The 20,078-nt window shown below is 50.8% G+C and overlaps 12 protein-coding genes across 12 annotated transcripts; 5 read left to right on the forward strand and 7 right to left on the reverse strand.

Moving 5' to 3' along the window:
• Window positions 1-66: 66 nt before the first annotated feature.
• On the forward strand, window positions 67-902 carry BCR37DRAFT_403403 (ras family-domain-containing protein; the record flags this gene model as incomplete). Its single annotated transcript, XM_040871998.1, has 5 exons — window positions 67-84; window positions 140-177; window positions 235-283; window positions 334-461; window positions 503-902. 5 exons carry the CDS (start codon window positions 67-69, stop codon window positions 900-902), a joined length of 633 nt encoding a protein of 210 aa, XP_040723529.1.
• Window positions 903-1,087: 185 nt separating this feature from the next.
• BCR37DRAFT_110146 (putative SAC6-actin filament bundling protein, fimbrin) lies at window positions 1,088-3,518 on the forward strand. Its single transcript, XM_040865920.1, has 3 exons — window positions 1,088-1,286; window positions 1,334-1,395; window positions 1,440-3,518. The coding sequence occupies exons 1-3, from the start codon at window positions 1,272-1,274 to the stop codon at window positions 3,223-3,225; spliced, it is 1,863 nt and encodes a 620-aa protein (XP_040723530.1). The 5' UTR covers window positions 1,088-1,271; the 3' UTR covers window positions 3,226-3,518.
• On the reverse strand, window positions 3,328-4,826 carry BCR37DRAFT_110679 (uncharacterized protein). Its single transcript, XM_040865924.1, has 2 exons — window positions 3,891-4,826; window positions 3,328-3,846 (listed from the first exon to the last, which is right to left on the reverse strand). Exons 1-2 carry the CDS (start codon window positions 4,528-4,530, stop codon window positions 3,431-3,433), a joined length of 1,056 nt encoding a protein of 351 aa, XP_040723531.1. The 5' UTR covers window positions 4,531-4,826; the 3' UTR covers window positions 3,328-3,430.
• BCR37DRAFT_405421 (senescence-associated protein-domain-containing protein) lies at window positions 4,705-7,638 on the reverse strand (the record flags this gene model as incomplete). Its single annotated transcript, XM_040872083.1, has 3 exons — window positions 4,705-5,401; window positions 5,442-6,292; window positions 6,329-7,638. The coding sequence occupies 3 exons, from the start codon at window positions 7,636-7,638 to the stop codon at window positions 5,004-5,006; spliced, it is 2,559 nt and encodes an 852-aa protein (XP_040723532.1). The 3' UTR covers window positions 4,705-5,003.
• Window positions 7,639-7,754: 116 nt separating this feature from the next.
• BCR37DRAFT_394588 (uncharacterized protein) lies at window positions 7,755-9,287 on the reverse strand (the record flags this gene model as incomplete). The annotated part of the gene is made up of 1 exon (XM_040871491.1): window positions 7,755-9,287. The coding sequence occupies one exon, from the start codon at window positions 9,285-9,287 to the stop codon at window positions 7,755-7,757; it is 1,533 nt and encodes a 510-aa protein (XP_040723533.1).
• Window positions 9,288-9,419: 132 nt separating this feature from the next.
• On the forward strand, window positions 9,420-10,029 carry BCR37DRAFT_382302 (uncharacterized protein). Its single transcript, XM_040869849.1, has 3 exons — window positions 9,420-9,583; window positions 9,630-9,675; window positions 9,724-10,029. The coding sequence occupies exons 1-3, from the start codon at window positions 9,481-9,483 to the stop codon at window positions 9,920-9,922; spliced, it is 348 nt and encodes a 115-aa protein (XP_040723534.1). The 5' UTR covers window positions 9,420-9,480; the 3' UTR covers window positions 9,923-10,029.
• A 64-nt stretch (window positions 10,030-10,093) lies between these two features.
• BCR37DRAFT_110015 (uncharacterized protein) lies at window positions 10,094-12,644 on the forward strand. Its single transcript, XM_040865919.1, has 3 exons — window positions 10,094-10,639; window positions 10,693-11,198; window positions 11,242-12,644. Exons 1-3 carry the CDS (start codon window positions 10,205-10,207, stop codon window positions 12,536-12,538), a joined length of 2,238 nt encoding a protein of 745 aa, XP_040723535.1. The 5' UTR covers window positions 10,094-10,204; the 3' UTR covers window positions 12,539-12,644.
• On the reverse strand, window positions 12,613-13,707 carry BCR37DRAFT_350232 (Coproporphyrinogen III oxidase; the record flags this gene model as incomplete). Its single annotated transcript, XM_040867989.1, has 1 exon — window positions 12,613-13,707. One exon carries the CDS (start codon window positions 13,705-13,707, stop codon window positions 12,613-12,615), a length of 1,095 nt encoding a protein of 364 aa, XP_040723536.1.
• A 119-nt stretch (window positions 13,708-13,826) lies between these two features.
• On the reverse strand, window positions 13,827-15,316 carry BCR37DRAFT_382306 (uncharacterized protein). Its single transcript, XM_040869850.1, has one exon. It carries the CDS (start codon window positions 15,008-15,010, stop codon window positions 13,880-13,882), a length of 1,131 nt encoding a protein of 376 aa, XP_040723537.1. The 5' UTR covers window positions 15,011-15,316; the 3' UTR covers window positions 13,827-13,879.
• Window positions 15,218-16,427, reverse strand: BCR37DRAFT_382307 (uncharacterized protein; the record flags this gene model as incomplete). The annotated part of the gene is made up of 1 exon (XM_040869851.1): window positions 15,218-16,427. A coding segment is annotated over exon 1 (1,003 nt), but the record flags the coding sequence as incomplete, so codon positions are not given.
• Window positions 16,428-17,455: 1,028 nt separating this feature from the next.
• BCR37DRAFT_394593 (uncharacterized protein) lies at window positions 17,456-18,843 on the forward strand (the record flags this gene model as incomplete). The annotated part of the gene is made up of 2 exons (XM_040871492.1): window positions 17,456-18,720; window positions 18,753-18,843. The coding sequence occupies 2 exons, from the start codon at window positions 17,456-17,458 to the stop codon at window positions 18,841-18,843; spliced, it is 1,356 nt and encodes a 451-aa protein (XP_040723539.1).
• Window positions 18,844-18,904: 61 nt separating this feature from the next.
• BCR37DRAFT_350176 (ribonuclease HII-domain-containing protein) lies at window positions 18,905-20,023 on the reverse strand (the record flags this gene model as incomplete). Its single annotated transcript, XM_040867984.1, has 2 exons — window positions 18,905-19,248; window positions 19,414-20,023. 2 exons carry the CDS (start codon window positions 20,021-20,023, stop codon window positions 18,905-18,907), a joined length of 954 nt encoding a protein of 317 aa, XP_040723540.1.
• Between the last annotated feature and the right edge of the window lie 55 nt (window positions 20,024-20,078).

The following is a 20,078-nucleotide window of genomic DNA, read 5'->3' on the forward strand; positions in this document are numbered from 1 at the left end:
GCAGCATCACCAGGCCGCTTCCTCTCGTCAGACAAACTCAAGAGACAACCAGACAGTACACAAGCCATGTCGCGCGAAGATGAAGTATGCTTCCCTGCCTTCTTGCTGTGCGCTTCGAAAGACTAACGGCTCTTTACAGTATGATTTCTTGTTCAAAGTGGTTCTGATTGGTGACAGGTACGCGACTTGATCCTCTTTCTTGCCCCTAAAGTGTTTTGCTGATGCGTCTTCTAGTGGTGTCGGCAAATCAAACCTACTCAGCCGATTCACTCGCAACGAATTTGTAAGGAAGCCTCCAGGATGACAAGATACACAGGACCTAACATAGCCCAGAACCTCGAGTCCAAGTCGACGATTGGCGTCGAATTTGCAACGCGCAGTATTCAAGTGGATGGCAAGACTGTCAAGGCACAGATTTGGGATACTGCCGGCCAGGAGCGTTATCGGGCCATTACCTCTGCGTACGAACATGTGTGACTGCACCAAACATGCTGACTTGTAGATACTATCGCGGCGCTGTTGGTGCGCTACTCGTCTATGATATCGCCAAGCAGCCTACTTTTGAGAATGTCCAGCGCTGGCTCAAGGAACTGCGCGACCATGCAGATACGAGTATTGTGATTATGCTTGTTGGCAACAAGAGTGATTTGAAACACTTGCGTGCCGTGCCAACAGAGGAAGGTACTCAGTTTGCGACAGAGAACAACTTGTCCTTTATTGAGACATCTGCACTCGATGCTAGCAACGTCGAGGGTGCCTTCCACAGTATCTTGACGGAGATTTACAATTTGGTGTCGAGTAAGGCGTTGGACCCGGCAGAGAATGGGCCGCGACCTGGGGACGGACAACGGATCACGATGACTGCTGCACCGGCCGACAAGCAAGGCTCAAAGTGCTGTTAAGGGAATGCATTGATGGAAAGAGAGCAGGGAGAAGAGAGATGATGCCTGGTGGTCTCTGGCCTTTACACGGAAAATGTCTGCTTGTATCTTGCGTGCTTTGTTGCTGCCTGCCTGTCTGTACTTAAGGACTCTCTATCATGCCTGGGCCCCTTCTATCCAGCCTTCATGAGACCATATCCATCCTTGCCAGGCCCCTCTAAGCTCGCTTCCTTGTCCTCTGCGTCATCGCACACAGCGAAAAGCAACGAAAGCGAACCAGCACCAGCACCACCACCACCCACAACACCGACAGCTGCTTTCCTCGGTGCACCTCTCCTGCCTTCTTTTGACTGAGCAGCCAGTCGCTTCACCACAGGAAAGGCTCTGACAATGAATGCGATCAAGGTAACCCGCCCATTGACACTCAATGCGCAACAGCTAACCATCGCAAGCTTCAGCGGAAGTATCCCCAATTCACGCAAGAAGACGTCTACGGTCTCATCAACAACTTCAAGTACGTCCTGACATCATGAATAGTGCTTGTCGCTGACGCTCTAGTAAAATTGATATCGATGATAAAGGTTCCGTCGACCAACAGACCATCATCAAGGCGTGTCAGCAGTTTGAGCGCGGTACTTCCTACGACGAAGTCCGAGCAGCTCTCAAAGAATGCAATCTCGACTCAACGGGTCGTGTGGAGCTAGACGACTACGTCGAACTCATCTCTAAATTGCGAGCAGGAACGACAAAGGGCCAGCTAGAGGTCAAAAAGGACAAGATCAAAGTCGGTGGCTCCAACAGCAACATCTCTCACACCATCAATGACGATGAACGTACTGAATTCACAAGACACATCAATGGCGTCTTGGCCGGTGATGCTGATATCGGCGACCGTCTGCCCTTTGCGACCGATACGTTCGAGATGTTTGATCAGTGCAAAGACGGTCTCGTCTTGTCGAAACTCATCAATGACGCTGTCCCCGATACCATTGATGAGCGTGTGCTGAACAAAGCCAAGGGCACCAAGAAACTCAACAATTTCACCATGACTGAAAATAACAATGTTGTGATTGCAAGTGCCAAGTCGTTGGGTCTCTCTGTCGTCAACATTGGTTCGCAAGATATCATGGAAGGCAGTGAACATCTCATTCTCGGTCTTATCTGGCAAATCATTCGACGTGGGTTGCTCTCCAAGATTGACATCAAACTGCACCCAGAATTGTACAGACTCTTGGATGAAGATGAGACACTCGAACAGTTTCTCAGGCTGCCACCTGAGCAAATCCTCTTGCGTTGGTTCAACTACCACCTGAAAGCAGCGGGTTGGAGCCGTAAAGTCGGCAACTTTAGCTCAGATGTTTCCGATGGCGAGAATTACACCGTCTTGCTCGCTCAACTCAAACCAGAACACTGTACACGGGCTCCCTTGCAAACAAAAGATGTGCATCAACGTGCTGAACAAGTCTTGCAGAATGCAGACAAGATTGATTGTCGCAAGTACTTGACTGCCAAATCCATGGTCGCAGGCAATCCAAAACTCAACTTGGCATTTGTGGCCAATTTGTTCAACACGCATCCGTGTCTTGAACCACTTGAAGAGGCAGAGAAGCCTGAAATTGAAGACTTTGACGCTGAAGGTGAGCGTGAAGCGCGTGTGTTTACATTATGGCTCAATTCGCTCGATATCGATCCTTCTGTGCACAACTTGTTTGAAGATGTTCGCGATGGTGTTGTGTTGTTGCAGGCATACGATAAGATCAAGCCAGGTGCAGTCAATTGGCGTCAAGCCAATAAACGACCCCAAGACAAGGAACTCTCTCGCTTCAAGGCTGTGGAGAACACAAACTATGCCGTGGATCTGGGTCTGCAGAATCGCTTCAGTTTGGTGGGTATTCAAGGTGCTGATATCACGGATGGTCATCGTCTCTCCATCTTGTCCATTGGTTGGCAACTCATGCGAAAAGATCTGACAGAGACCCTCAAGAAGCTTGCAAGTAAGATGGGTGGTGAAGTGACCGATCAACAGATCCTCAAATGGGCCAATGCCACAGCCGGTGGTCGCTCGACGATCCGCAGTTTTAGTGACCCGTCTATTCGAACGGGTAAATTCATGCTCGACATGCTCGCTGGTGTCAACCCAGCGTATGTCGACTACGATATTGTCGCCGAGGGCAGAAGCGAGGAAGAAGGAATCAGTAATGCACGTCTGGCAATCAGTATTGCAAGGAAGTTAGGGACAACCATCTTTGTGCTGCCGGAGGATATCGTCCAGGTGAGGGCGAAGCTTGTTTGGACTTTTGTGGCGAGTTGTATGGCATCTGCATCGAAAGTCTCGAATCACTGAAAAGGAAAAAAAAAGGTTGTAGCAAATGTGTAGTCCATGCATCAATGTTGTTGGTGTGGCTTGATATGGTTTGTGAACTGGCTATGGATGCTAGATACGTTGATTTGCTGACAGGAATAGTATATTATGTCGTTGCTCTTGCGATGACTGCATCGTGACACTCAAGATTTGTACGCTTTGGGTGCGAGGACGCCAGCTTAGCGTTTCAATCACTTGTATAGTGATGACGCCACTCGACTTCAAGGTGTTTGAATAGAGCTTGTGCTTTCACCAAAGCTTTCTTGATGCGATCGTAGTGAGGCTCATTGTCCCAATTCCAGTAGTAAAATCGCCCGCATGACTGGCACTCGCAGCGGAACATTCTGCTATCGAGCATGCTGATGATGGGCAGCTTGGAGTAAAGAGAGCTGATGGACTCATTGGAGATGGCAGAGGCAGGATAAAGTGAAGCGCTTTCCAACATTGTCAGGGGGTCTGGGTCCGGCGGGAGTAGCTGGCCGCTGCAACGAGATTTCTTGCGGCATCGCTGAAACTCATCACGCTTTTTAAGGCCTTCAACACAGAGATTGATTGCTTCCAAAATCATCAATTTTGCTTCAAGATGAACACTTCGCATCTTCTCTTGCTAATTAGCTGTGCTTCGTTTGAGATTTCAGATGTCATACCTTCCCAGGTCGACAACTTGCAAGAACCAGTGCCGAGAGTGTGAGAATGAAAAGGCAAGTGTTCATAGCACTTGTGCAAAAGCTTGAGACAGAAAGGCTCACCAAGTTGAAAAGCATTCGCGATTGACATCAAGTTCACTGCGGATTTGAAGAAAGAGGAGCCATCTTCCTCAATGAAGCCTTTCTCCATGAGATCTTCCAGAAGAGCCAGGAGCCAGAGCTGCACAAACCGCTTGAATGCGTCACGGCATTGCCAAGTTCCGGCAAGTCGAGCGAGCGCTCTCAACATGTCAAAGTCAAGCTTGACAGGAATTTCATCATGTTGGCAGTGGAAAACAGCGCACAACAAGCGCATCTCGCAGGGGTCCCCCTTGACAGTCAGCGTCATTGGATTCTCAGGGTCCAAGCTGGCGTCAAGCTTGAAATCCGGGTCGAGCACGCCACGCAAGACAACCGAGTGATGTGCCATGAGAGCAGACGACACGCGAATGGCCGAAGCTTGGAGACCATCCCTTTCTCGTACTTCGAGAATGAGGTCCCCGGTAGGGTCGATTAAAACAGTCGCCACTTCATTCGAGGGTGTCTTGGACTCCGATTTGACTGGCCCAGTGAAGGCAGCCTGGATAGCAGTTTCCACCATGTCTTTGGGCTGGCAAGGGTATGCGTATCCTTCACGACGGCCAAAGCAAGCAGCTTATAGTCGTGGTGCGGCATCAGGTGACGATCGAAGCTGATTTACGTTGGATGCAACATTGCCGCCGCAACATCGCCATTGCCACCGCGACATCGTCAACAGCGAGCTTTCAGGGGGAAAAAGGTGACGTTACAGCTGCAGTCTGCCAATGAGCGAAATGCGGCCGCAGGCAGAGCATACGAGGGACGGAAGGCCAATTGGACGCTGCTGCCGAGAAACAAGGGAAAAGAGAAACACCCACTGCTATTTCATGTGTTCAACATCTCAATTCTCGTCCTACTTGATATGCTGCAATGCAGGAGCCACAGACGCGGAATCCATCCAAAGCACAAGGAGAAGCCACCTCAAGCAGATTCTGGCGCTTTGTTGGTAGCAAAACACTTTTCGATAGACGTGATGGCAAAATCATGAGCTGGGTGTCATCCTTTGGTGTACCAGTCCCTTGTCCACGCAGTATTGACCTTCTCAAACTGCTCCCAAGCGCGATCGAGCGCCTGACTGACTGACCTGTGCTGCGAGCTCAAATTTGCATTATACCATGACACTGTCTTGCACGGACACTCTTTCGGAAAATAAGCCGTTCCTTGCACCGGCATCAGTTCTGGTAAAGCCTCCCGCAATTCTTCGAGCGACCTCTCGCGGAGTTCAGAGGCAGGGCAAAAGCATTGTGTGTGAAGCAGCCTCACTACAGATACTGCTGCAGCTTGATAGCCACGGCCGCAGGTGTGAGGGTCTGAGCCGTGAGTCTTGTCGACGAGAGTTTGTATGGCTTCGAGAATGAGCAGATGCGCCTCCTTGCGCCTGAAACGCAATTCATCTGCTCAGTCAGTCGAAAGCTCGTGATTTTCTCGCCTTACCGATACACTCTTTGAGTTCGTGATCACTCCAGTCAGACCAGGTGAGATCAACACTCAAGCGAATGCTGAAAAATATATGTTTGCAGACGTTTGCGAAAGCATTCTGTAGTTTGAAGTCTTTTGCAATTTTGAGTAGCTGCAAGGCCTCATCAGTCTCGCAGGACATTTCTTTGATCAAGGTTGCCATCCATAGCTCGGCAATCCAAACCAATGCTCCATGACTATCCCATTTGTCTGCCAATTGCGCAATGCTTTTCATTTCCTGAAGCGAAACAGAAAGCGGAACAAGATCACCTCTGCTGTGTATCACAGCACAGAGAAGTTCGACACTTGCCGGATCATCGTCAGAGAGAGTAACTGTGATCTGATCATTAGCTGTCAAGGTAGTGCCTTCCTCGAAAGAGGGCGAGAGCATGGCCCGGAACATGCGTGAATGATGCTTGAGCAAAGCTGAAGATACTTGTAATCGACTTGATGCGTATGCGTCAGCATCAGTCTTTCCAACCTCCAAGAATACGTCTCCTTCTGGGTGTATTTCCACCTGACCACGCCCGGGCTTTGTGACACTCGGCTCTGTCATATCATGAAGGGTAGAATTTTGATCCATTGCAAAGCTGGGCTTCTCTTCAAGCGATGCCACCAGAGATGATTCTGAGGTGGATGACATGTTGACGAGTCTGCAGGAGCTCTTCACACCCGATGGTCTAGACACAAGCGAGGGTTGTCGCTCTACAGTGTTTACATGTACAGTACATTCGAAGTGGAGCCGCGAGATGTCCAAGTTTGTCTCACGATCTTGGGACCGTCGACAAGGAAGCCCTACATCGCATGGCTCGAAGAAGGCGTGTACTCTGTTCGAGTATCAGTGCTTCTTGTCATCACCATACCGTGCTCCTGCACCAGACGCATCAGAATAGCCTGGAGGCCCACTTTGCGATGGTCCAGCAGTAGATGAACCAGCACCAGCTCCCAACACACCCGCCGAACTCGTCGCACCATCTGCTGGCTTCTCATCCACATGATTCTGCAACACCACTTCCGTACCATCTGACATACGCGCCTTGATACCACCCTTCAGCGTGCTCTTGATGAGTGCCTTCCTACCAATTCCCTTGACGTCGAAAAAGACGAGTGCGCAGTGTTCCACGCTCTTTCCATATGTTGCACTGAGATTGCCTGCTTCGTCGCCATAACGATGCGAAATGACGCTCGAGGCAGACGTTGATGCATCGCGTAAAAGAGAGCGTGCAGCGGTGTCTGCTGCGTCCAAGACGCTAATTACGCCCATAGCACTGTGTACCAACCATCCTGGCTTTCCCTTCTTCTTCTTGCCATCATCATACGCAGGGAGACCATCGGGACCGAGTTTCTCCTGCTGCTTCTTATTCTTTTTACCACCGCCACCCAGTACAGATCCACCGAATCGCTCACCGAGTGCTTCAATCTGTTTCGCCGTCTTACTACTGACATTGGCGACGCCTTGCGTCATGGAATGTATCTTGCGCGCACTTGCTTTCGTTGTTGGTGAGAATTCAACTGGTTTTGTAGCAGGTTGTGTACGGCTATTGATCCATTCAGAGCCTGAAATAAGACCTCGGCCAAGAGTTGCTGAGGCGTAGACGAGACCTGATGAAACGCTATTGGCGTACTTGATGATGGTAGAATCTGCGAGTGCTGAAGAGACGAGCAAGTCTCCCGTCTTGTCACTGACATCAATCACCACTGGATCCTTGGACGTCGAGCCACCTGTGTTTTGTTGTTCAAGCGATGCAATGTTTTCCGGGGTAATCGGCACTTCACCCATAATCTCTCCAGTTTCCGTATTGACTAAAGCAAGTTTGTTCTTGAGCCCTGCTTCAGGCGCTGGCATGGATGTGAAATCCACCAAGTACGTATCGAGTGAGTCACGCGCTTCTTGCTGCGCATGAGGGATCTCGACCACCAAAATGGCACCGGGTACAGCATCCCATGGAACGATATAAGATGATGCACCTTTCTTGTAGACTGCTGATTCAGGCGTCAAGACGACTTCCACTTCGCCAGATTTGAGGAGAAGGAAGGAGTCGCAAATGGAGACTTGTAGAGTGGCCCTGTCTGAGAGCGGGAGGGTGTCGCCTTCGTAGATTTGGCTGATTGTTGTATTGGGGATTTCCAGCACGACGAGTGTTTGCAGGGATGGGTCTACAGAAGCGGCCATGATGATACAGCTAGGCGTTCGTTTACTGAGCTTGTAGATGGGCTCTTGGACAGAAGGCCCTCGAGCGCTCGTTCGTCATCGCACTTTAGCCCAATAGTAGCAGTCACATCCTCACCCTACAAAGCAACGCGCGATCCCATGAACCCACCGAGACTCTCCTCAGCAAGTGTACTCTTATACGCCTCCCTTCTCGCTTCCTGCTCAGTTCTCACCCATCCACGCACAGCACTTCGTTTCTCTGCCTGTTTTGCAGCATCTTGTGACATGAGCTGTGTATACGCCTCTTGCAACGCTGCTAGTTCCTGATCAATGGCTTTTGTCAAGTTAGGCATGCGTCGAACAAGTGTCTCTGGAGTCGGTGCAGTCACAGCAGTCGCCGCTACTGATACTACTGCTGGCGTTGGGACTGATGCATGTGCTGGACTCGTTGGTGCCAATGCAAACGACGCATCGCGTGATAGATTCGCAGAACGTGGACCACGCGGCGCAGACATGGATACTGCGTCTTGACTACCGTGCAAAAGACTGCCTGTTCTGCGAAGAGGTGCAGGGACGATGCGATCATGGTTAGTGGTGACTTTTGGACCGAGTGGAATAGGACTTGAGAGGGATTGCGAGAGAGGACGGGCAGGAGAAGTACTCTGTTTCGTAATAAGCGTAGGAACAGACGTCGGTGGTCTGACATGTCCTGTCGAGGATGCAGGAGCTTGTGTAGGCGGCGTAGCAGCAGGTCTTGTCGGCCCAGTACTCGCTTGTGTACGCTGCGATAGAGAAAGATGAGGCGAGCGTGACCCACGTCGTCGCAATGCCCGATCATCCGGCGACCTCGACCGTCGCGGTGATCGAGAACGTCTAGAGGGTGGTGTTCTTGACCGGCTCAGTCGTCTTCTACGCGGGCTTCTCTCCCAACGTCTCGGCGAGCGTGAACGGGATCGTGCTCGATAACTTGATCGAGGCGACCGCTCATATCGGCTACGCATCATATCTGCAGATCGGTCACGTCGACTTCCATAAGGCGGCGAGCGTGCTCGAGGACTACGTTCTCGTCGAGGCGGTGAACTCCTGTCTCGTCGATGCGACGGTGGTGAAAAATGGCGTTGTCTGCGCATTGGCGACCGTGAACGTGGACGCTGTTGAACAGGCAATGGACTTCTCCCAGGCTTCTCAAAGCTAGCGCCACGACTCGCTTGTGCAGGACTACGCTTTGCTTGTTGACTGGCGGTGGTGGGAGACGCAGCAGGTGAACTTGCCTTTGTTCCTGCCTTCTTCATCACCATTTCTTTATAAGCACGCGCTTCTGCTTCACGAGCAAGACGTTCTCGATCTGACTTTGTGTTTGCATCACGCACGGTGGGTTCGCCATAGCGCGGTTCTCGTTTAGGCCGACCAGCAGCATTCAGGGTCGATGGCGGTGGTGTCCGTCTTCCATGGGAACCCAGTTCCGATCGCCCTGGTGAAGGATCTCTCAGGCCATCGCGACCGCGACTGCTCCGAGAAGCGAGATCTTCTTCATAACGCGACCTGCGGCGTGGGGACCGTGAGTCTCGGCGGTAGTCTTGTCTGCGACCGCGTGGTGAGCGCGAGTAGTGCCTTCGTGGGAGGGGTTGTGCGATAGGTCCGTCTTCGATCTCTCCGTCGCTGGCCTCCATGCGCCGTGTTGTCCCTTGTGCAGCTAGCTTGTTACTAAGTCTAGCTGTGGCTGTTTGTCTAAATGTCTTCTATTTCTCTGGTGGTCGTTTCATTCACGTGCGGCAGTTGCGCAGTGAACAGTGAACAGTGAACAGTTGTCAGTTTCCAGCGCTGGCAGCAGTGTAGTAGCAGCAGAAGTGTAATCCTACAGACATGCGCTTCTCAATCGTCTCCCTCCTCTCTGCCTGCTGGATCGCATATGCATCCATCGCACTCGCAGCACCTACAAAGAACCAAGTAGCACGTCCAAAGTCCCGTATGCGCACTTCCTTCATTCTTCCAGGAGATCTGCTCACACTCAGAATGGCCCAGCTACGTCGTCACCTTTGAAGACAAGATCGCAACCACGTAAGTCTCCAGCGTATGCTCATGCGCCATCACTGACACTGCCCTTAGCACGGTCGATGAGATCAGAACCCTGCTGCGCTCAGTTGGCGCAGAAATCACACACGAGTACAAGCTGCTCTTTAACGGCTTCAGTGTGGTTGCGCCTGAAGAGACCATGGAAGAGATCAAGCAGAAGCACGCTTATGTCTCAGTTGAGCGAGACCAGGTGATTTCAGTGTCGCCCAAGGTTGGCAGTGGCACCGCCTAGTCGACAGCAAGTACCCACTACCTGTACTTCGTCTAGCGCCATCTGCCTCTCTTGATAATGATGATGAACGTCCCATAGCAAGCTCTGCCCTTTATTCCATCTCTCTGAACATCTGTGAGACTGTGCCTCGCTGAAACATCCCCAGTTTTGTCTGTGCTCTTCCCTCACAACGACATCCTCCTACAAGTCCTCGTCCCCTCGCTGCTCTCCCGTGCTCTCTACTCCATCGCGCTGTACATTAGAGACACTCTTACTGCTTGCTAGAACGAGAGCGCTAGTTCCATGGCAGATGCAGCGGCCTTGCTTCACTGGCTGCAACAGCTCTACCCACATGCTTCCCTCGATACCTTTGCAGACGGCAGTCTCCTCTGCACATGCCTCTTCGATATCGATCCGAATGCTTTCAGCACACTCGCAGCAGACAGACATACACAACAATCCAGTACAACCTGGGTTCTGCGTCTGAATAAGCTCAAACGAGCCTTCAAGCTCATGCAACGCTTTCTCAAAGAAACAGGAGGCATTCAACTACCAGAAACAGGCATCACGCCTCATCTACCAAACCTACAACGTATTGCAAAAGATGGTGCAGCAGCGAGTGATTTGACAAAACTACTCAGACTCGTGCTGGTGGTTGCTGTGCAAAGTCCTCGGAAGGACGTGTATGTCGATGCCATTGCACTGCTGAACACGACAGATCAGACACTCTTGACACAGGTACGACGAACCTTGCCATACGGATAATTAGCAGGATGGACTGACCTTTGTAGGCTATTGAAGACGTACAGCAAGCGGGAAGACCTACTGCATCAACAACAACGCTGCAGTCGCCAACACCGGCTTCACGCAGACTTGCATCGTCAAGCACGCCTGGACCATCGTCTCACGAAGCACAAATCAGTGCACTCCAACGAACACTCTCTGTTCTTACTGACGAGAATGCACAACTCAAAACAGCTATTGCACAAGTCGATCAAGAAGCAAACACCCATGCAACAGAGGGAATTACCCCCGAACAAGCACTCTTACAGCATCAATATACAGAACTGAAGCGGTTCCTTGAACAAGCTGAGGTACAAATCACAACACTCGAGGAAGAACGTGAAGAACAAGCACAGCATGTCACTAAACTTGAACGACGCCTTGCAGAAACCGGTGGGAGTGCACAGCACGTCGCAAAGCTCTTGGAGGATGTGGCAGAGATGGAAGGAATCAAGGAACAGTATCGTCGTGTTGAGTTGGTCAATGACAAGTATAAGCGCAAACTAGAGGCCATGTATGCTTGATTGATGAAAATGAGAGGCATCAGCTGACAATAGGACCGAGATGCAGCAGAAGCTCAAGGAATCGGAGGAACGTGCAACAAAACAAGAAGCCTACATTGCAGAATTGGAGAAGCAGACAGCGGGCTCAAAACGTCTCCAAGAACGAGAAGCCCAGCTCAATCGCCAAGAAGCTCACATGCAAGAACTCAAAGTTCAACATGCACAGCAGCTACAGATTGCCAAGGAGATGCTCAACAAGTCCAGAGTCGAAGTTCAGGCAGCTGAGAAAGCACGCATTAAAGCTGTTGCGCAGACAGCAGCTTTGGCAAAACGTATGCATTTGCTTGAGGAAACCAGCACACAAGCATCTACGGACGGTACGCCACTCAGCGAGGAGATGACGCATATGGAATTATCGGCTGCACGGGAACAGCTTGATGCGTGTCAAGTAGACATCGCCACACTCAAGAAAATCATCGCATCGAATGCGAAAAAGGAGGCAGCATTACAACAGGCCCTGATTGAAGCACAAGCTCGTTGTGTGGCACTGGAAAGCGATTCTGCAACAGCGACCAATCTAGACACAAACGATATTTCCCTGCGTGCTCTCTATGCAGAAAGAAGCAAGCTACAAGCTCATGCGCAAAGTCTAACAATTATGTTCGTTCACAATTTTACGCAGCTTGAACTCGTCCTCAATCGTCTACCAGAAGGAGAGCGTGAGCAAATCATGCTCGCGGCCAAGGAGCGTGTTCAAAAGTTTGTTGATAAAACAGCTGTACACGTTGCAGTTAGCGAAGAGCTCGAAAGAACCAAGGAAGAGCTGACCGTTGCGAAAGCCAAATTACGCGAATGCACTGCACAGCTCGCCAAGCACGATGCAGCACGAGGCGGAGCCAATACTGCAGTACAAGCACTGATTGCCGATCTCACGGGCGAATCCTCTAAAGACGCGCGTTCATTGTCAGAGCAAGCAACCTACTACCAAAACCAGCTTGCCAAGTCTGAACGGCAAGTCTCCCTTGTCAAGCCACTCCTGAGACAACAAAATGATTTGATTCGATCATTGCGTGTAGAGGTGGAAACAGCGAGATCTACAGCGGGAGGTGAGCAAGTCGCCACATTACAGGCAGCACTCGAACGCGCAATTCAAGAGACGAATCAAGTCAAGCAAGAGGCAAGGGAAACTGAAGCAATCTTGAGGCAAGAGAATGTCCTTGTTGCTCGAGCATTTTATGATCTTTCATCACGCTTGACGCAGAGCAACTTGTCATTGCAGCGAACGCGAGCAAACCCTAGATCCTTCTTGGCACAACAACGACAACTTCTTGAGCCTGCCCATCGCGCATAGGGAAAGCAATTGCTTGCAGGTAGAGTATGCTTTATTATGACTTTGTACACTAGTAAGGGGTGTTTTGGATGGCATCAAACCCATTCTCTTGGTGTCTGTAAAGCTTCCATGATTTTGGACTCGCGTGGACCCTGAGGAACGTGCTGGTAGACCCAACTCGCGTGTAATGGCAAGGACATGAGGATACTCTCGATTCGTGCACCGGGTGTCGCTAGACCGAAATGGGTGCCACGATCATAGACCAAGTTGAATTCAACGTACCTGCCTCGACGGATCGCCTGGAATTGCTTGTCTTCCTCTGTAAACGGCATAGCAATCCGACGCTTGACAATGGGTACATAGGCGGGTAAGAATGCATCCGCTGCATCTTTAACGAAGCTGAAGAGTTCTTCGGGGTCTTTATCCTCCAAGTCATCAAAGAAGATGCCACCAATGCCACGAGATTCATTGCGGTGCTTGATAAAGAAGTACTGGTCGCACCATTTCTTGAATTTCGGATAGTAGCTGCGATCATGCTTATCGCAGGCCTTTTTCAATTCAGCGTGGAATTGAATCGCGTCTTCATCAAAGAGGTAGGTGGGCGTCAAGTCTGAACCACCGCCAAACCACCAAGCACGCGGTGTGCCGTCTTCATTCTCAATCTCAAAGTAGCGGTAGTTGAGATGCACAGTAGGGCACATTGGATTATGTGGGTGCACAACGAGTGAGAGGCCAGCAGCAAAGAAGGGCAAGGCAACCGTTGTCTCTGCCAGTCCACGGTGATCAGCACGCATCTTGGCAACAGCAGCTGGTGGTAACTTGCCATACACCACAGAAACATTCACACCTGCCTTCTCAAACACTGTGCCATCCTGCAAAACACACGAGATGCCCTCCCCGCCTTCTTTCCGCTCCCAGCGATCTGTTCTGAAATGATGCCCATCAATTTGCTCCAAAGCAGCAACAATTTCTGCTTGCTTTTGCTTCACAAATCGATCCATTCGTAGTCGCATGCTTGACTCATCAGTGATATTGCCAAGGGACTTGGCGCGGTTGTCGACCTCTAGAGGCGAGTCGAGGTGTAGTGTTCGACTCGCTGTACGTTGTATGCTAGGAAGCGTGTAGAATGCTATACCTGCTGCAGCAGTTGCAGTAGCACATAACGCTGATGCTCTAGCTTGACGTGACATGCAATACGCCGCATAGCCTGCTCTCCGAAACATAGCTAGGTGTCAATGTCGCTGAGCTGTTGCTTTCGTCTGACTCCGGGGAGAGTTTTGTTCAGATGTCACACATTCACGCTCATGAACACTGTTGGCGATTTATCATCCAATATTCATTCTACATGCAGCCTAATCTCCTTCACTTCTGCTCATCTGCATTGAAAGGCTGCTCAGCTTGAGGAGCAAGTCTAGCAATGACGCGTCTCTCTGTTGCGGAAAAGTCCAAGAGCGCAGAATGAGCCACAACACGGTTATCGAAAATGACCAGCGTGGCATTGTCAGTCCATTTGACACGCGCCTGGAAGTCATGACCTTTGGCGATGTGATCATATAGGAAGTTGAGAAGCGCGTCTGATTCCTCCTTCTTGTAGCCGACAATGTGTCGCGAGAATTGAGGATTAACGTACAATGCCTTTTGCTTCGTGACGGGGTGGGTGCGGACCAGTGGATGCTGTGAGATGATGGGCTTGCGACGTGCGACACCACCTCGTTGAGTCGCTTGGTTTGCTTGTTCAAAGGCAGAGTGTGTCACATAAAGTCCCTCGAGGCGCTTCTTGAAGCCTTCAGAGAGACGATTGTAAGCTTCCACCTGCGAATTGAAGACAGTGTCGCCACCGGCCTCAGGGTTCAGCAGATTCCACAGAAAAGTTGTGCCAGGTGGCTGTAACTCATAGGAGACATCCGAGTGCCAAGACACAGACGAGACGGAATCGCCCAAATCAATCTCCTCTTGAATATGTGCAGATGCAGCATGGATGGCATCGTCCTGCGACTCTGGCTTGTCAAATCCGCGCGAGACTAAGTGAAATTCTGGGTGCCCCTTGATGTGTGAGGATGTAGGATGGATGTGTAATCTACCAAAGTAGCTCGCAAACTCAATCTGTTGTTGCGTTCCGATCCCAGCCCAATCCTGACCCTTCACAATGACCAGTCCGCGTTGAGCAACGAGCAAGGCAAGTTCGTCCTTTTCTGCATTGCTGAAGGAAGAGATCTGACGACCAGAGAGTTCAGTGCCGAGTTTGGGAGTGAGTTTGGTGTATGTCGCGCCTTCGATAGCCTTGCCCGTTGCCTTGTGCCCGGGATCAATGTGGTCAATGAGTTCATAAGGCGGGTAGGTGATCTCGGGGTCAAATTCTGGCTCATATCGGTCTAAGACTTCCTGAGAGTAGGTAATGACGCCGGGTCTCTGACCTGCCTTGGCGAGGGAAAGCTTTTGAACTGGCTCGATGAGCTGCTCAGGGCGCTGTTGAAAGGCAATTGAGGGAGCCATTGGGATGTGCTATGCCTGTGGAGAGCGGCATTGCACGGCCCTTATGTAGACCACAGAGCGGGTGTCGCCATATCCATTTGTCATTGCAGAGTTCGCGTCGTCGCACCAGATGGTGTCAGCTTACTTTGATATTGCACCATTTTCAGCAGGTATGTGACAATAAGGGTACTTTTGCAGCTTGCAGTCTATTTGATTCCCATACAGCGCCGTTGAGCATCTTCTTTGAGAGCAATATAGGATCGATAGCCTACAATAAAAGCAATGAGCGGATCTCAGAAGAGTTCATCAGTATAGCAAGTTGTCGTGGTGTGTTCGTCGACATATGAAATTTTGAAGTTGAATCACGCCTTCACAGTCATTCACTGACCACGAAATCATTCATTTAGCATCTACACTGATTACATCAACGCGTCCGTGTTGTCTCCCGAATTAAACCTCAGAAACAAGTCGTCAAATTCAAAGCCAATGGCCTCATACAGCGGCTGTCTGTGAACTTGCTCTGGCTTTGTGGCTCCAACTTGCAAGCACTGATGGACTTTTGCCATCAACATGGGTAAGTACGGGTTATGCTCCTTGCGTAGTTGTGAGACGAGCTTCACAAGTGCAGATAAGAGGTCATTTGGACCAAACCCTTGCGCCGTGCGTGGCTGTGACGTGACGGACGTCTGACCACGATCACCAAGACTCTCCTGTCGACTAGCTCCACCGAGTCCAGGTGTAGCCAGCGGTTGAGCCATTTCAGCGCCTGGCGAGTTTGGTGGAATCGGGACAATCTGTACGAGATCCGCAAGCATGGAAGCGATATCGTAAAACTTCTCCAACATACTGCCACCATGAATCTCGAAACTATCGCCACCAAGGAGTTCAATAATGTCGAGCAACTCGCGCGCCACTTTAATTGGGTAGAGGAGGCCCAGGTCTGCTTCGGGCGGCAGATAGGTGAGGAGTGATTGAGAGATGGCGAGATGATAGATTTTGATGAGGAGCCATTGCTTGTTGACGAGCAAATCTGCAATGATTGCTTTTGGAAATGGCTTTGGACCTGGAAAGTCGATGAAGTATGTATAATCAGGACACGCTTGCGTAACGAGACGATGCAAGTTGAGGACATAGGCATCTGGGTCTGCAAAGGGTAGAAAGCCTGAATCGCGATATGTCGAAAAGACTCTGTCAAAGGGTGTAAACAGGTCGCTGAGAATGACAAAACCGCGTTGCTCAGGGTCGCTATTGTCCATGAGTGGAAAGACAATGGAGTGGTCGAGCGTGACGGGTAGTGTGCGATGTATGGAGCATGCACGTTCAGAGACGCTGATGAGGTAGTATAGCAGCCGCCAGCGGAAGATTGAGTCTGGCCCAGCCTGCATTGTCTTGTAGGTGGATTCCAGGTGCATGCCTAATACTTGCATCAGCGTGCATGCTTCTCTCAAGTAGAACCATCCGCGTGTGTCTTGCTTTTGCTGAAATGTTGCGATACAGAGAAAGAAGGAAGTCAGAACAGTACGCAGGTCTGGCTTGCTCGCATAGTCAAACATGTGCCGTGCACGCAAGGAAGCTTTGATGAGCCGATCCGACATGACCACCGCTGAGGAGATTTCGTTTTCTTGCGTGAAGAGCTCTTTGTCCGTACACTGGTAGATGGCCGTTGCACAGATGGCCGCAAGCAATGCGTAACGTTTCGGCTGTTCTTCATAGCCCTCGATCAAACTCACAAAACTCTCGTGGTCCATGATGATGTTGATGGGATAGGACTCTTGCAGGTAGATTTGCTGACAGCTCTTGACCAACGGAGGTGACAACAGCCTCAGATCCAGACCAAGCGGTGTCTGCTGACTTGCGAGTGCCTGCCGAGACATCTCTATCTGCAGCTCTACCGGTGCATTACGCAATTGCGACAAGACCTTTGAGCGAGATTTAGTCCGATTGCTGGCCATGAAGCCACATTCTATGCGCGATTGAACACATGCGCTGCATGGGAACCGCTTGTCGCACTTGATCTTTCGCTTGCGACATGCCAGACAGGCTGCTTTTTGCAATGGTCCAAGTGAGTCGCCATTATTTGTTGGCGATGTGAATGAGTAGGATGGACTGATCTGTGAGTCGCTCGTAGGAGACTGCGAGAGCCCTGAGGCCATGGCATGGGTCTCTGTCGCTTGTCGCTTGTTGCTTGTTGCTTGTCGTTGTCGCCTGTTGCCGATTTGTGGGGAAGAGAAAACAGCAGCGACCAACCCTCAAAAGCTGCAAGAAGTAGTCTGTAGAAGGAGCCAGTTGTCGGCAATGCTGTTTGATGAGCTTATAACAAGGGCTCTGACGTAGTCTACAATACAGAATGCACGACATGTGCTGCCATCCACTCGGCCCGAAAATGGACGTCACGTCGCCTGCTTTGTCCCCCTGAAATGTATCGAACGAGCAAGTCGACACTTCCACCGCTGCCCTCCTCCGTTCATGCACTCGGTCTATCTCATCACACACATCAGTCTGCTTGCCTTTGTCTCGCTCATGATCACCATGCGGCCAGATTGGCTACTCGTTGCATTTCCCTGGACAGCACACACACTCGCTGCACACCAGCAAAAAACTGAAGCGTGTGAGCGCATTAGCGCCATCGAAAGCCTGCAACCAGTCAGGTTTAGGCCAGATGTGCCATTCAAGCTTGCTACGGATGAGCAGTTTCATGGTCGCATTGTTGTGCAGTCCTTGATTCGCGTGACGAGCTGGGCGCAGGAACAAGTCAGGCTTTCTGTCAGTTTGCAAGCGACGGAGAAGCAGCTGGAAGATGCAGTGTCGCTCACCATCGAAGAGAATGAGGCGACGGTTGTGGTGGATGGTCGTGGACTCGATCTCATTCAGCCTTCTTGCATCAATATCGAAATCCTCCTTCAGCTTCCTCAGTACACGCAAGGTTTGACGATTGCATCAGAAACGGCAGATGTGCTATTTGATGCTACCAATTGCTTTGTCAAGCAGCTCGATGTGCTTCTTGACCAGGGTACTTTGGCATTTCAACACGCTCGCGGCTTACATGCTGGTGAAGTGACGGCATCCCTTAAGCAAGGACACATCCATCTCACAGACACGGAATTGACCTCGCCAAAAGTCGCCATGACAACTGCATCCGGTGCGATCGTGCTGCAAGGTAGCGAGATTTTTGGGCACGAGACGACACTCGAGACGCAGCAGGGATCCATCATTGCAAAACTGGGTGGATCGCCTGATGCTAAAGTCTCACTTCGTACAATCACTGGCAGTATCGACGTGGGTGTCTGGGCAGTAGATCCGGGATTTAGTCACAAAGAACATCTCGCTAGTATCTCAGCAAACTCTCAAGCCGGAAATATTTTGCTGGATGTCGAGATTCCTACGCCAATACAGCTCGATGCAGTCTCCAAAAATGGTGCATTGCAAGTGTTGATTTCAGGCAACGAAGGTGGGCACTACACGCTCCAAAGCAAACATGGCTCTGTGTCCGTGATTGGCCCTAATGCACTGACTTGGGTACAGCGTGTGGTCAACGGTATGTATGGAAATGGCAAATCCGCCATCAAGATGTCCTCCACGATGGGTTCTGTGCTGTTGCGTATCGAAGGCGAGAGAGAGCCAATTCAGCCTCCACCAGAAAAGCACAACACAGATGAGATGCCTTCCTGGTTTCTGCTGACGATGCCACTGATGATTGCAGCTGTCTTGGGCATCATTGCTGGCGTTGCAACGTACTTCCTTAAAGGTCATCCGCATATATTAGAGCCCGTGCTGCACTGCTTGAGGACATTGACAGAAGCATGCGCTGTTCATCGCACGAAAGACGGGCGTCCAACAGCAACAACGCAGGCTGAGCAAACGCCTTCCGAACGAACACGCTTGCTCGAGGGGCAAACACCATGACCTTGCTGCTTCTCAAAACATGGCCATTGTTGCATTCTTCCCGAAATAGCGTTCGACAGAGTATGCAGATTTACCCTTGTTCTTGCCCTGGAGCATATCACTGATGCGTGCTTGTCCGTGCTCAACCTCCTCCACAATCTCATCATGCCAGATTACTTCCACGGCAGCCTTTTTGTCCTTGACGTGCTTTGAGGTGCCTTCAAGCATATCCTTTGCAGTGGCCCAAGAGTACCTCACAAACCCACCTTGCCAGCCGAAAATCGGGTGCATGTGCCGTTTGAGCCATTCCACCGTTCGTGCATCGCCTGGGTAGCCGGAGCCCCATGTCCCTACGACAGGGACAGTCTCTGCCGCATCTTGCGTTTCTTCGTCTGCCATCTCTTGCTCTGGCTGCGTGTATTTGGCCTTTCTTGGTGACGTGCGACGTGCAGGAACAGATTCGACCTGCTTTTCTGGTGAAGCTGAACGAAGCTTGCTGACCGTCTCTGATGTAGGAACAACCACTTCGCCGGCCGGCACACTTGCTTCCAACGCCTTATCTCGTGTCACTTTTGCACAAATAGAAGCAACACTGACAATTGGGAACAGACTATCCGCCTTCTTCGTCACAGTGACTTGGGCCATCGGAAACGCACGCTGCAAGATCTGCTGATACTTTTCAGGAATCCCAACGGTATCCACAAAGATTTGACGAACATTGACGCCTTGTGCCAGAACATCGCGGATGAGTTGGATGGTCGTGTCATGGGCTTGTGCATTCAAGTTGTACGGCGCAGACGGACGTAGCATACCCGCGGCGATATCCCTTGCTGACATGACACGCACTGTCCATCCAATCTCTTGTTGGAGGACATGCTGCGTGTCTTCCATTTTGTGTAGCAAGTCAACACGCGTTGCGTGATCCAGTACTTTCGAGTCCATAAAACCATGTTGCTTGATACTCTCTGCATAGTCGACAGAGCAGTACGCAACACCATAGACCATAGGTCCAAGAACGGGACCACGCCCTGCTTCGTCGACACCGAGGATGCATTCTACGCCGGTCTTGGCAGTGATACTAGCAGGTATAGGTGTGATGTAGGAATAGGAGACATCTTTGGATGCTTGTGAGCAAGTCACAGACGTAGGCATCCATGCATCCATATTGAGGGGTTGACCAGGTACGCGTCTTGACGCGACTCAATTC

The sequence above is a fragment of the Protomyces lactucae-debilis genome (assembly GCF_002105105.1).
Source record: "Protomyces lactucae-debilis strain 12-1054 chromosome Unknown BCR37scaffold_17, whole genome shotgun sequence".
Taxonomy (NCBI): Eukaryota; Fungi; Ascomycota; class Taphrinomycetes; order Taphrinales; family Protomycetaceae; genus Protomyces; species Protomyces lactucae-debilis.

Excerpts from the sequence above, each read along its gene's own strand:
- BCR37DRAFT_110146 (XM_040865920.1), top strand. Across the intron at positions 1,396-1,439 it reads GGTCTCATCAACAACTTCAA|TAAAATTGATATCGATGATA; the intron begins GTACGTCCTGAC and ends CTGACGCTCTAG.
- BCR37DRAFT_110679 (XM_040865924.1), bottom strand. The coding sequence starts at position 4,530 with ATGGTGGAAACTGCTATCCAGGCTGCCTTCACTGGGCCAGTCAAATCG. Across the intron at positions 3,847-3,890 it reads CAAGTTGTCGACCTGGGAAG|AGAAGATGCGAAGTGTTCAT; the intron begins GTATGACATCTG and ends CTAATTAGCAAG.
- BCR37DRAFT_382302 (XM_040869849.1), top strand. The coding sequence starts at position 9,481 with ATGCGCTTCTCAATCGTCTCCCTCCTCTCTGCCTGCTGGATCGCATAT. Across the intron at positions 9,584-9,629 it reads AGTAGCACGTCCAAAGTCCC|AATGGCCCAGCTACGTCGTC; the intron begins GTATGCGCACTT and ends GCTCACACTCAG. Across the intron at positions 9,676-9,723 it reads GAAGACAAGATCGCAACCAC|CACGGTCGATGAGATCAGAA; the intron begins GTAAGTCTCCAG and ends CACTGCCCTTAG.
- BCR37DRAFT_110015 (XM_040865919.1), top strand. The coding sequence starts at position 10,205 with ATGGCAGATGCAGCGGCCTTGCTTCACTGGCTGCAACAGCTCTACCCA. Across the intron at positions 10,640-10,692 it reads ATCAGACACTCTTGACACAG|GCTATTGAAGACGTACAGCA; the intron begins GTACGACGAACC and ends TGACCTTTGTAG. Across the intron at positions 11,199-11,241 it reads AAGCGCAAACTAGAGGCCAT|GACCGAGATGCAGCAGAAGC; the intron begins GTATGCTTGATT and ends AGCTGACAATAG.
- BCR37DRAFT_382306 (XM_040869850.1), bottom strand. The coding sequence starts at position 15,010 with ATGGCTCCCTCAATTGCCTTTCAACAGCGCCCTGAGCAGCTCATCGAG.